Source organism: Leucoraja erinacea, chromosome 4, assembly GCF_028641065.1.
Source record: "Leucoraja erinacea ecotype New England chromosome 4, Leri_hhj_1, whole genome shotgun sequence".
Classification (NCBI taxonomy): domain Eukaryota; kingdom Metazoa; phylum Chordata; class Chondrichthyes; order Rajiformes; family Rajidae; genus Leucoraja; species Leucoraja erinaceus.
In genome coordinates this window covers 83,250,495-83,263,815 of record NC_073380.1, presented here as the reverse complement: position 1 = coordinate 83,263,815, position 13,321 = coordinate 83,250,495, and the positions used below count along the sequence as shown (strand labels likewise).

The 13,321-nt window shown below is 49.9% G+C and overlaps 1 protein-coding gene across 1 annotated transcript in view; it reads right to left on the bottom strand.

Annotated features, from left to right (window-relative positions):
* Positions 1-12,066, bottom strand: part of emc2 (ER membrane protein complex subunit 2) — a 145,195-nt gene extending 133,129 nt beyond the window's left edge. The window contains exon 1 of the mRNA XM_055634679.1: positions 11,964-12,066. Coding sequence (XP_055490654.1) covers positions 11,964-12,003 — 40 coding nt within the window. The 5' untranslated portion in view covers positions 12,004-12,066. The remainder of the gene's footprint in view (positions 1-11,963) is intronic.
* Positions 12,067-13,321: the final 1,255 nt, after the last annotated feature.

Sequence of the window (13,321 nt, the reverse complement as noted above, 5' to 3'; positions counted from 1 at the left end):
GGAAGACAATGATCCGAAACATACTGATAAAGCAACAAAGGAGTTTTTCAAAGCTAAAAAATGGTTAATTCTTAAGTGGCCAAGTCAATAACCCAATCTGAACCCAATTGAGCATGCCTCTTATATGCTGAAGTGAAAACTGAAGGGTACTAGCCCCAAAACAAGCATAAGCTAAAGATGGCTGTAATATAGGCCTGGCAGAGCATCACCAGAGAAGACACACAGCAACTGGTGATGTCCATGAATCGCAGACTTCAAGCAGTCATTGCACGCAAAGGATATGCAACAAAAACATAACTATTTTTATTTACATGACATTGCTGTGTCCCAAACATTATGGTGCCCCGAAATGGGGGTGACTATTGTTTCTATTACAAATCTCAAATTGTGGAGTACAGAGACAAATAAGTAACTAATGAGTCTTTCTCCCAAACATTGCATTTGACCAAAGTCTTTGGAGATCTGAATATGTGCAATGAATTGAAAATGACAACTTTCTCACTGCAGTTCCCTCTTGACCTAATTCCCTCTGGTAGGCGCTGCAACATTTCATAGCCGAGGTACTTCTCATTCCTTATCTTGCAAACAGCAGGGCATGTTTGGCAAACTGGGACAAAACACCCAAGTTGTAATCATAATCCCAGAAATATAATTTACAACATGATAACAGAGCCTTAATCCGACTGCACCTTTCCCCATACATCCTCAATCTCAGCCCAACCACAATGGAAGGATACCAATCAAAAAAGCAATTATTGTTCAATAGGCTGAGAATCACTATAGTCCAGGCGTACCATTATGTTATTTATTGACAGGACATGCCAACACCAACATTAACTGCCTATTACTAGGTATCCTCAAGGTGGTGAGGAACTTCCACCTTGAACCACAGATTGCATGAAGATATCCCCACAGTGCTTTTGAGGAGTTTCCAGATATATCAACACAACAAAGGAGCAATTGACATATTTCTCGTGCCAAATGTAACTCGAGGGAAGAAGTGGAACTCGGCCGGCTGTACGGGAAGCACAGGCAGCTCTGCGGCATACAAGTCAAGTGAGTTTATTGTCATGTGTCCCAGATAGGACAATGAAATTCTTGCTTGCTGCAGCACAACATAATATTGTGAGCATAAATACAGAACAGTTCAGTGTGTCTATATAGCATAGACCATATCAATATACACATAAATAAACAGATAAAGTGCAATAGGCTGTTATAGTTCAAAATTTGTTTGATGGCAAGTTGAATAGCCTGATGGCTGTGGGGAATAAGCTGTTCCTGAACCTGGATGTACCAGATTTCAGGCTACTGTACCTTCTACCTGATGGCAGCGGAGAGATGAGTGTGTGGCCAGGATGGTGTGGGTCCTTGACAATGTTGGCAGCCTTTTTGAGGCAGCGACTGCGATAGATCCATTCAATGGTGGGGAGGTCAGAGCCGATGATGGGCGGGCAGTGGTCACAACTTTCTGCATTCTTTTCCGCTCCTGGACGCTCAGGTTGCCGAACCAAGCCATGAAGCAACCAGTCAGCATGCTCTCTGCTGTGCATCTGCAGAAGTTCGAGAGAGCTCTCTTTGACATACCGACTCTCCGTAATCTTCTCAGAAAGTAGAAGCGCTGATGTGCTTTATTTATAATTGCATCAGTGTGCTGGGACCAGGAAATATCTTCGGAAATATGAACGCCCAGGAATTTGAACGCCCTTTCCACTAGCGTCCCGTTGAATACCATCATCCCGTTGATTGTGGGCCCCTATCCTACCCCTTCGAAAGTCCACAATCAGTTCCTTGGTTTTGCTGGTGTTGAGAGCCAGGTTATTGTGCTTGTACCATTTGGTCAATCGGTCGATCTCACTTCTATACTCATCACCATCAGTGACTCATCCCACAACAGGGGTGTCGTCGGCGAACTTGATGATGGAGTTCGCACTATGTCCGGCTACGCAGTCATGAGTATAGAGTGAGTAAAGCAGGGGGCTGAGCACGCAGCCTTGAGGTGCTCCCGTGCTGATTGTTATCAAGGATGACACATTTCCACCAATATGGACAGACTGTGGTCTGTGGATGAGGAAGTCGAGGATCCAATTGTAGAGGGATGCGCAGAGACCCAGATCTGAGAGCTTGGTAACCAGCTTGGAGGGGATGATGGTATTAAATGCCGAGCCGTAGTCAATGAATAACAGCCTGACATACGAGTTTTTTTGTCCAATTGGTCCAGAAAAGTGTGGAGAGCCAGTGAGGTCGCATCCACCGTTGATCTGTTGTGGCGGTAAGCGAACTGCAGTGGGTCGAGGTTCTTGTCGAGGTAGGAGTTGATATGCGCCATAACCAACCTCTCAAAGCACTTCATCACCACAGACGTTAGTGCCACTGGTCGATAGTCATTGAGGCACATCACCTTACTCTTCATGGGCACCGGTATTATTGGGTACCTCACCGGTAACTCTGAATATCGCCCCCTCACCGATTACGCCGACCCTCGCTACCTCCCCGATTCCTCCGACTATCGCCACCAAAACATGACAACCGAACCTCACCGCCTCACCGGGATCTACGAACCTCACCGGGGACTACTCGCCTAGCTGGCCTCACCGGGACCGTCCAACCTCCCCGCCTCACTGAGCCCTCCAAACCTCACCACCTCACCGGGGACTACTCACCTCGCCGCCTCACCGGGACGGTCCAACCTCTCCATCTCACCAGGATCGTCAAACCTCGCCGCCTCACCGGCCATCCGCTGACCGGGACCTCCTACGCTTCGCCAGCTGACCCGGACTCCACTCCCCCGCAGACCTCCACCAACAACTCTCCCGATCCTCGCCACTCCACCGCCCTCCAGCAGGCCACAGCCGTCGCCTTACCCGAGTCGTAGGCTCAGCACCGGGCCCGAAGTCTCCACGCTGCAGACTCTGACATCATGGGCCCTGACTGCGTTGGGTCCTCGTGCTCGTCCCCCTAACCCAGGGAACATCAGTGGTTGTTCCACTGGGTCTTCCCCTTCTCCCTCAAACCATGTGACCCCAGCTCTTCCCCACCCACAGTATAGTCCTCATACCCCCTTCCTCCCTGACCGACCACCCACCAACCCCCCCCAACCAGACATCACCTCGACCTCAGTCCACTCACCTGCCTTAATCCGGCCCCGATCCCCATCCTTGCCGTGTGTTCAGCTTCCCTCCCCCGGCCTCCCCCTCCCTGATACCGAACGGTCTATTCTTAGCAGACGCCTCACCTTTGTTCCCCTCCGTCCCACCTCAATGAGTTCCGCATCTGCCACAATGTGGAGCTCTTCTTCCGTCGCTTCCGCCTCAAAGCGTTTTTCCATGGGAAGGAGTCATCACCGCCCAGTGATTATCCCTTCTCCCGTCTCCAATGGACCCCCTCTTATTGGACTCCTCCTCATGGCCATCTACCGGCTTTGGACCTTTTTATTTTAAACTGCCGGCGGGACATCAACCGCCTCAACATCTCCACTTCCCTTTCTCACTCTAACCTCCCCCCCCCCCTCCCCCCCCCCCCCCCCCCCCCCCCCCGAACGTACAGCCCTCCATTCACTCTGCAACAACCCACACTGGGTGATCAAACCTGCCATGGTAGTCTGGCGCGCTGATCTCTACAAGGCTGAGGCCATGCGCCAAGTCTCAGACACCTCCCCCTACTTATCCTTGGACCATGACCCCACAGATGAGCACCAGGCCACTATCTCTAGCACCATCACTGGCTTCATCACCTCCGGCTCTCTGCCGTCCCAAGCCTCCAACCTCATCGTTCCCCAGCCCCACACGGCCCGATTTTACCTTCTCCCCAAAATCCACAAACCTGACTCTCCTGGCAGACCCATTGTTTCTGCCTGTTCGTGCCCCACCGAACATATTTCCATGTACCTCGACTCCATCCTATCGCCCCTGGTTAAATCCCTCCCTACCTATGTTCAAGATACCTCACACACTCTTCGTCTACTCCATGACTTCCATTTTCCAGGCTCCCATTCCCTCATCTTCACCATGGATGTCCAGTCACCCTACACCTCCATTCCCCACCAGGAGGATCTCAAAGCCCTCTGTTTCTTCATCGACCACAGAACCAACCAAACCCGTCAACATACTCTCCTCCGCCTAGCGCAGCTGGTCCTTACCCTTAATAACTTCTCGTTTGATTCCTCCCATTTCCTACAAATACAAGGCGTAGCTATGGGAACGCACATGGGCCCCAGCTATGCCTGCCTCTTTGTAGGGTATATCAAACAATCCTTGTTCAAGGCGTACAATGGCCCTATCCCCAAACTCTATCTCCGCTACATCGACGACTGCATTGGTGCTACCTCCTGCACCCACACACAACTCACAACTCATCCATTTCACCACGAACTTCCATCCGGAACTCAAATACACCTGGACCATTTCCGACATTTCCCTACCATTTCTAGACCTCACTATCTCCATCGCAGGTGATAAGACCAACATCCACTATAAACCCACTGACTCCCATGGCTATCTGGACTACACTTCTTGCCACCCCGCTTCCTGTAAGGACTCCATCCCCTACTCCCAATTCATCCGTCTACGCCGCATCTGCACCCAGGATGAGGTGTTCCACACCAGGGCATCGGAGATGTCCTCATTCTTCAGGGAACGGTGTGGAATGAGCTCCTAGTGGAAGTGGTGGAGGCAGGTTCATTGGTATCATTTAAAAATAAATTGGATAGGCATACGGATGAGAAGGGAATGGAGGGTTATGGTATGAGTGCAGGCAGGTGGGACTAAGGGGAAAAAAAAATTTGTTCGGCATGGACTTGTAGGGCCGAGATGGCCTGTTTCCGTGCTGTAATTGTTATATGGTTATATGGTTAACGGGGATTCCCCTCTTCTACTAAAGATGAGGCTCTCACCAGGGTCTCTTCTATACCCCGTAACTCTGCTCTCACTCCCCATCCCCCCCACTCGTAACAAGGGCAGAGTCCCCCTTGTCCTCACCCACCCTACCAGCTGTCACATACAACAAATAATCCTCCGAAATTTTCGCCACCTCCAACAGGATCCCACCACTGGCCACATCTTCCCATCTCCCCCCATGTATGCTTTCCACAGAGACCGCTCCCTCCGTAACTCCCTGATCAATTCGTCCCTTCCCACCCAAACCACCCCCTCTCCTGGCACTTTCCCTTGCAACCGCAGGAAATGCTACACTTGTCGCTTTACCTCCCCTATCTACTCCATTCAAGGACCCAAGCAGTCTTTCCAGGTGCAGCAGAGGTTCACCTGCCCCTCCTCCACCTCATCTATTGCATCCGCTGCTCTAGATGTCAGCTTCTCTACATCGGTGACACCAAGCGTAGGCTTGGAGATCGCTTCGCCCAACACCTCCGCTCGGTTTTCATTAACCTACCTGATCTCTTCCTTTCTTCTTCCCCCGACCCCCCCCCCCCCCCCCCCCCCCCCCCCCCCTCACATCAGTCTGAAGAAGGGTCTCGACCCACTGAGTTTCTCCAGCATTTTTGTATTATTGATACCCTTTTAAAGCAGGTGGGAACCTCAGACCTCAGGTTGAATACGTCTGTAAAAACCCCAGCCAGTTGGTCCGCACAGGTTTTTAAAAACACGACCGGGTATACCATCAGGTCCAGGCGCTTTCCGAGGGTTTACCCCCCTGAAGGAGCTCCTGACGTTAGCCTATGTGACCGTGACTGAAATACCATCACGGCGAATGGGCTCTCGGGAAGGCACATCCATGTTCTCCCTATCAAAGCGTGCATAAAACGCATTTAGCTCGTCAGGGAGTGTTGGTAGACATTGTTGGTAGGGTGCAGCATGGGGAAGGAGGCCTCGGGCTTAGTACAGGGAAACCAGCGTGGAGTAAGGCAGGTCCGACAGAGAGGAGGAAATTGGTTGTGGAGCAAGTATGTTGTCAAGAGGAAGCAGTGGGATGTATAAGGGCATTGGCTCAGGTTAAGCTCGAACAGTGGATGAATTGGAAAAATGCAGAAAAGGTTTAGTTGCAGGGATCTGTGGTGCATGGAGGCAGGTCATGCAAGATGTGCTTGCATCACTGCAGAACCACAGTGGGTAGGTGGAGACCCAGTGTGTCCCCCGTGTTCGGAGGTGGCAACATTGAGCCATATTTTATCAAGATGTAAGACTCGCCTTTCTTAAGGTTGGCATACTTGGCTGTATTACCAGGTCTTGAATTGTATCGCTCCAGCAAATGACAGGAGAGCACAGTTGAATTCAATATGCAATAGGACAGAGAGTGCAGCGGTTGATTTTGGCCATGAGGGAGAGAAAGGAAGAGGAGGAACGGTTTCGAACAGGCATGAGCTAGGCCAGCTAAGTGGAGCCAATGATTGCAAGATGCAGGTAGACTTAGGAGGAAAACTTGTTGTTCCGCAGAAAATAATTAGTACCAGTTTGAGGCCAGATGTACTGTTATGGTCAATTAGTTAGCAGATAGCATATTTTATAGAACTGACAGTGCCTTGGGAGAACTCAGTGGATAAGGCTTATGAACTTGCCAACACCGGCCAACATGTCCCTGCTATATTAGTCGCACCTGCATGTGTTTGGCCTATATCCCGCCAAACCTGTCCGATCCATGTACCTGTCTAACTTTTCCTTAACTGTTCCTCAAACGTTGGGATAGTCGCTGCCTCAACCACTTCCTCTGGCGGCTTGTTCCATACGCCCACCACCCTTTGAATGAAAAAGTTACCCCTCAGATTCCTGTTAAATCTTTTCCCCTTCACCTTCATACACCTCTATAAGATCATCCCTCATCCTCCTGTGCTCCATGGAACAGAGTTCCAGCCTACTCAACCTCTCCCTATAGCTCAGGCCCTCTAGCCCTGGCAACATCCGCGTAAATCTTTGTTTGAGATTCATTGTATGTTGTGCAAGTGCTGACCCATTCAATCCAATGGACAGGTGTAAACAGTAACATTTCCGTAAGGTTCTATCCTAGCAAAATTCATAATTTTCATAATAAATCTAGAAAACCAAATGTGAACCAAATGTTCAAAATCACAAGGTGAAGTATGATTCGTGTTAAAGTATTTTACAATTAAAGATGCACGAGTAATGGAATCATGGTAGATCTTGAAACAAAATAGTTGGAATGACTACTTAATGTACAGAAAGCAGTAGAACCCCAGAAAGGAATGCAACTACCCAAGTAGACACAGCTCCACTCTATTTTGCCACAAAGGCTAATCAGGAGGGTCTTCACTTCAGTTGTATGTAAATATTTAAGGATCTTGCTTAAACTCCAACCACAGAATGATGGCAGGAGGATATGACTATCCAGCCCAAATAGTCTCTCAGCAGTAAATCCTATCACCCACTCTGGAAAAAAGATGTTACCAGCACCATGAGAAAAATAATTTCACATTGACCCAGAGCACCTTATGGTCAGGGAGGCACAGTGGCACAAAGGTAGAGTTGCTGCCTTACAGCGCCAGACACCCGGGGTCAATCCTGACAACAGGTACTGTCTGTACATTTTGTTTGTTCTCCCTGTGACTGTGGGGGATTTCTCAGCATGTTCCGTTTCCTCCCACACTCCAAAGATGTACAGGTTTGCAGGTTAATTGGCTTCAGTAAAATTGTGCCCAGTGTGTCATAGTCATGTTTATTGTCATGTGTACCGAGGTAAAGTGATAATTTTGTGTGTCAGATAGCTCTAGTGAATATACAATAGACAATAGGTGCATGAGTAGGCCATTTGGCCCTTCGAGCCAGCACCGCCATTCAATGTGATCATGGCTGATCATCCCCAATCAGTACCTCATTCCTGCCTTCTCCCCATATCCCTGGACTCCGCTATTTTTAAGAGCCCTATCTAGCTCTCTTGAAAGCATCCAGAGAACCTGCCTCCACCGCCCTTTGAGGCAGAGAATTCCACAGACTCAACACTCTCTGTGAGAAAAAGTGTTTCCTCATCTCCGTTCTAAATGGCTTACTACTTATTCTTAAACTGTGGCCCCTGGTTCTGGACTCCCCCAACATCGGGAACATGTTTCCTGCCTCTAGCGTGTCCAAACCCTTAACAATCTTATATGTTTCAATGAGATCCTCTCTCATCCTTCTAAACTCCATAATGTACAAGCCCAGCTGCTCCATTCTCTCAGCATATGACAGTCCCGCCATCCCGGGAATTAACCTTGTAAACCTACGATGTACAAAGACTGGATGGGAAAAGTGTAATAAATAACAGCTCAAGATAACAATTTTTTTAGTGAAAGCAACTTTTCGGGCGGCTTTGGGTTTCATTACAAGGGTTGACTGACTGCTCCCTTTTCATGCATCGTATCCCCATTCACAATTCATCATCCAATTTTGCCCAACAAATTGGTCATTTTGGTGATCACCAGCAAACACTTCATTACTGGTGATCACCCCTCTTACTGCCTGGGTCTAAAGCTGTGGAATTCTTACCCTAAACTTACACTCTTCAAAATTTGCCTCTTGAGCAACTTTTTGCCCACTTGCCCAAATAATTTGTGGTGTAGCTTCAGCTTTTCTAAAACAATCATCCTGAAATCAGTACACTGTTCAGTCTTCTGGAAGTCAGAATGTTACTTTCACTGCATGCCCAGTTATCAACACCAACACTAGCCAACACATTAAATAAATCTACTACTGTGATTTTAGTCCATGTAGACAAAATAAGTCTACATGGACTAAATAAGTAATTTCCCTCTACATAGGAGACTGTCAGAGCAAGCACAAACTACATAATCTTATACTTGTAATGACAGGAGGTTATTCATCCCACTTGGGACAGGGGCTCCCAAGGGAGCATTTCCAATTGTTTTGTTCACTTTCTTATTTACATGGATCTCTGTAACTTATACTTTCTCACAGATGGTCACCAACTCCCCCTTGATTTTCCTCCATTCATTTTCCCCCCATTAATTTACCAGCAACATTCTGGGATGTGAAAGAATACTAGAACATCATGTGAAAAAGTGCTTGCAGCATCCAGCACCAGATGTTAAGATCAAACTCAGGTCTCAGATGTTACAAGATAGAAGCAAACACTGCTGCAACAATGTGCCACACATAGGGCTATGCAGAGGGATCTCACACAGAACCGTATCAATGGTTCGTAAACAAAAATGCTGGAGAAACTCAGTGGGTGAGGCAGCATCTATGGGGAAATAGGCAACGTTTCGGGCCGGAAGAAGCAAGGAAGAGGTGGAGCCAGTGGGCTGAGGGAGCGCTGAGAAGGGGAGGAGAAACTAAGGACTCCCTGAAATTAGAGAAATCAATGTTCATACCACTGGGGTGCAAATTGCCCAAGCGAATTATGCGGTGCTGCTCCTCCAATTTACGTAGGTCCTCATTCTGGCCATGGAGGAGGCCGAGGAACAGAAAGGTCGGATTCGGAATGAGAGGGGGAGTTGAAGTGCTGAGCCACTGGGAGATCAGGTTGGTTATTGCAAACAGAGCGGAGGTGTTAAGCGAAGCGATCGCCAAGGTGTCACCGATGTAGAGCAGCTGACACCTAGAGCAGCGGATGCAATAGATGAGGTTGGGGGAGGTGCAGGTGAAGCCCTGCCGCACCTGAAAAGACTGCTTGGGTCCTTGAATGGAGTCAAGGGGGGAGGTAAAGCGATAAGTGTAGCATTTCTTGCAGTTGCAAGGGAAAGTGCCCAGAGATGGGGTGGTTCGGGTGGGAAGGGGCAAATTGACCAGGGAGTTACGGAGGGAGCAGTCTCTGCGGAAAGCAGACAGGAGATGGGAAGATGTGGCCAGTGGTGGGGTCACGTTGGAGGTGGCGAAAATGACGGAGGATTATTTGTTGTATGTGACGGCTGGTAGGGTGGGTGAGGACAAGGGGGACTCTGCCCTTGTTACGAGGGGGGGGGGGGGGGGGGGGAGAGAGTAGAGTCGAGTCAAGGGGTATAGAAGCTCCTGGTGAGAGCCTCATCTAGGGTAGAGGAGGGGAATACCCGTCCCCTGAAAAATGAGCATAAATCCGATGCCCTGGTGGAGGAACACCTCATCTTGGGTGCAGATGCGGCATAGATGGAGGAATTGGGAGTAGGGGGATGGAGTCCTTACAGGAAGCAGGGTGCGAAGAAGTGTAGTCCAGATAGTCATGGGAGTCAGTGGGTTTATAGTGGATGTCGGCCAGGACTCTATCCCCTGCGATGGAGATAGTGAGGTCAAGAAATGGTAGGGAAATGTCAGAAATGATCCAGGTGTATTTGAGTGCCGGATGGAAGTTAGTGGTGAAATGGATGAAGTCAGTGAGTTTGTGTGTAGGTGCAGGAGGTAGCACCAATGCAGTCGGCGATGTAGCAGAGGTAAAGTTTGGGGATTGGCCACTGTATGTCTTGAACAAGGATTGTTCGACGTACCCTACAAAGAGGCAGGCATAGCTAGGGCCCATGAGCGTGCCTGTAGCTACGCCTTGTATTTGGAGGATATGGGAGGAGTCAAACGAAAAGTTATTAAGGGTAAGGACCAGCTCCGCTGCGCAGAGGAGAGTATCAGTAGAATATCAGTTGGTTGCTTCTCCGGTCGAGGGAGAAACGGAGGGCTTTGATCCCTCCTGGTGGGGGGTGGAGGTGTAGAGTGACTGGACATCCATGGTGAAGATGAGGGAATGGGGGGTCTAGAAAATGGAACTCCTGGAGTCGACGAAGAGCGTGTGAGGTGTCATGAACATAGGTAGGGACGGAATTTAACCTGGGGGGTGATAGGATGGAGTCTAGGTACGTGGAAATAAGTTTGGTAGGACAAGAACAGGCTGAAATAATAAGTCTGCCAGGACAGTCAGGTTTGTGGATTTTAGGGCGAAGATAAAATCGGGCCGTGCGGGGCTGGGGAACGATGAGGTTGGAGGCTTGGGAGGGCAGGGAGCTGGAGGGCAATGCTTGGGAGGGCAGGGAGCTGGAGGGCAATGCTTGGGAGGGCAGGGAGCTGGAGGGCAATGAGTTATCACTGTCAACATGTTCTCCAAATCGAGCATAAAATCTGAGGGCCATAGTTCACAATCTGCAGCTATATTTATTCATAATATGGAGCGATAAAACAAAATGTTTCGACACACTTTAATAAAACACCTTTGTATATATTTCCTCTCAAGTTACAATTAACTTCAATATTCTCAGGGACATCCCAAACTATTTTATGGCCTGAGCACTTTTGTACTTGGTGCAACACAAGATACATAGCAGCCAATTAACACACAGAAAAGGGACATAAAGTGCTGGAGTAACTGCAGGTCAGACCTGGAGAACATGGATAGGTGACATTTTGGGTCAAGACCCTCCTTCAGCACAAACACACTGTAAGATCCTCAAAATAATAAAATAATCTATACTCATTGGCAAGGACACCATGCCAACATTGTGGAAAGGTACCACAAAATAGTCACATTCAACTTGTTCCAAACAAAAATCATAAAGTTGGCAAACTTTAGGGAATAATCCATTCAAATCCACCCAGGGAATGAATTGTGTCATCTTTGTGAAGTCTATGTACAACTGCAGACCAACCTGACCAAGTTTCATCTCATGACCTCTTGAATACTTTTATTGTTCATTTTAAACAGCACGTTATTTCTCTCCCATGACACCTCGCTCTTTAATCCACTGTTGTTCCACTTACACGACCTCTAACACCGAACTTGAGGCTGGAACAGCCTTTCCGACTGTCATGAAGTAGCTTGTGACAGCCAGGTGGCACTTCACATGTAACCTCTGCTTCACGACACAAGCTCGGCCTTTCTCTAAAGGTGACACCAATATCCTGAGGCCAATCCCCCAACCCGGCCGCCAGCCGCTATTCCCTGGTGGCCTCGGATCTGAGCACGTCAGCTGGGTCGCCGGTAACTGGGGCCCGTCGTTCCCAAGCTAGCCGGTTAAGATTCAACATCCACAGGGAGGGATGCAGCGGTAACTCCATGCCTGGCCGTGATCCGCAGCCACACCGCTAACCAACGAGCCACTCACTCACCTTCCCAGGTCACATCGAACATGTCCGCGACCGACGCCATGTTGCCCACTCGGTCACGTGAGCTGACGTCGCGCGCATTGCCGTCCACGCCCCTTCCCCGTCCCGACCAATGGGAGCGGTGTCCGGGGCTGAGGGCGGGACCCGTTAGAGTCCAGGCAGCGGATTGGTTCTTTCCCACGGCCCTGGTCATCGCCAAGGCAACGAAACGCAACCAAACCCAAGAGCGTGGACCTTGAGGAGAGAGGAGGAGAACTTCTTATTCCCTTCGCTCCATAGATGCTCCAGCATTTTTGTGTACCTGCAAGAGCGTGGACCCCGCCGTCACCCAGTCGCCCCCCCCTTCCCCCTCCCCCCCCCCCCCCTCCCCCCCTCCCCCCCTCCCCTCTTCTCCCTCCCCCCCCACCCCCACCTCGTCCCCTTCGCCTCCCTCCCTCCCCCCCCATCCCTACCTCCCCACCTCCCCTTATTTATTGATGTGTGTATAATAATAATAATAATGTTTATTTAGTATATATTTATATAATGGTATATGGACTCACTGATATGTTCTGTATTCATGCCTACTATATTCTGTCGTGCTGAAGCAAAGCAAGAATTTCATTGTCCTATCTAGGACACACGACAATAAACTCTCTTGATTTGACTTGACATGGGGCGCTGCACTGGCAGCAGCCTCTACCTACAGCCTGTCTGTTATTTCAATCTTTTTTATTATTTTTAGTTAGTCTAAAGTTTTGTGTTGGGGGAAATTTTAACTTTTCTATGTGGGGGAGGGGGCAGGATAAGGGGGAAACCATTTCCCAGTCTCTTCCTGGCGGGGACGCGACTATTTCTCTGAGTCGCGTCCTCGCCCCCCACCTCGCGGCCTACCAGCTGGATCGGAGCGGCCTTTCCTGCCGGGGACCGAGTACCGGACCAGGGCTGCTACAGCGGCAGCGCAGCGCTGGAGTCACCGCGAGCGGGTCGCCGTTTGGAGCTCCGGAGCGTTGGGCCGTTGCTCCAACATCGTGGAGCTCTGGTGCGGAGAGCTTCCAACGCGGGCGGCGCTGAACAACATCGTGGAGTCCTGGGGCGCCTTGCAGAGGGTCTGCAGCAGCAGTCTCCACCGGGCGCGGCCTGCGGACTTTGGAAGCCGCAGACTCCGGTAGGAGGGGGCCGACTCTGTGTCCACGCCGCTGAGGACGTCCCTCAGTCCTGACGTCGGACTTACAACACCCCGGCGAGCGGGCTTGAACATCGGGCCGCCCATAGCGGCAACTGCGGAGGGCTTGGTGAGGCCCTGACCACGGGGAACAGTGGAGGAAGAGACTGACTTTGGTGCCTTCCCACACAGTGGGAAACTCTGATTCTGCTGTGTG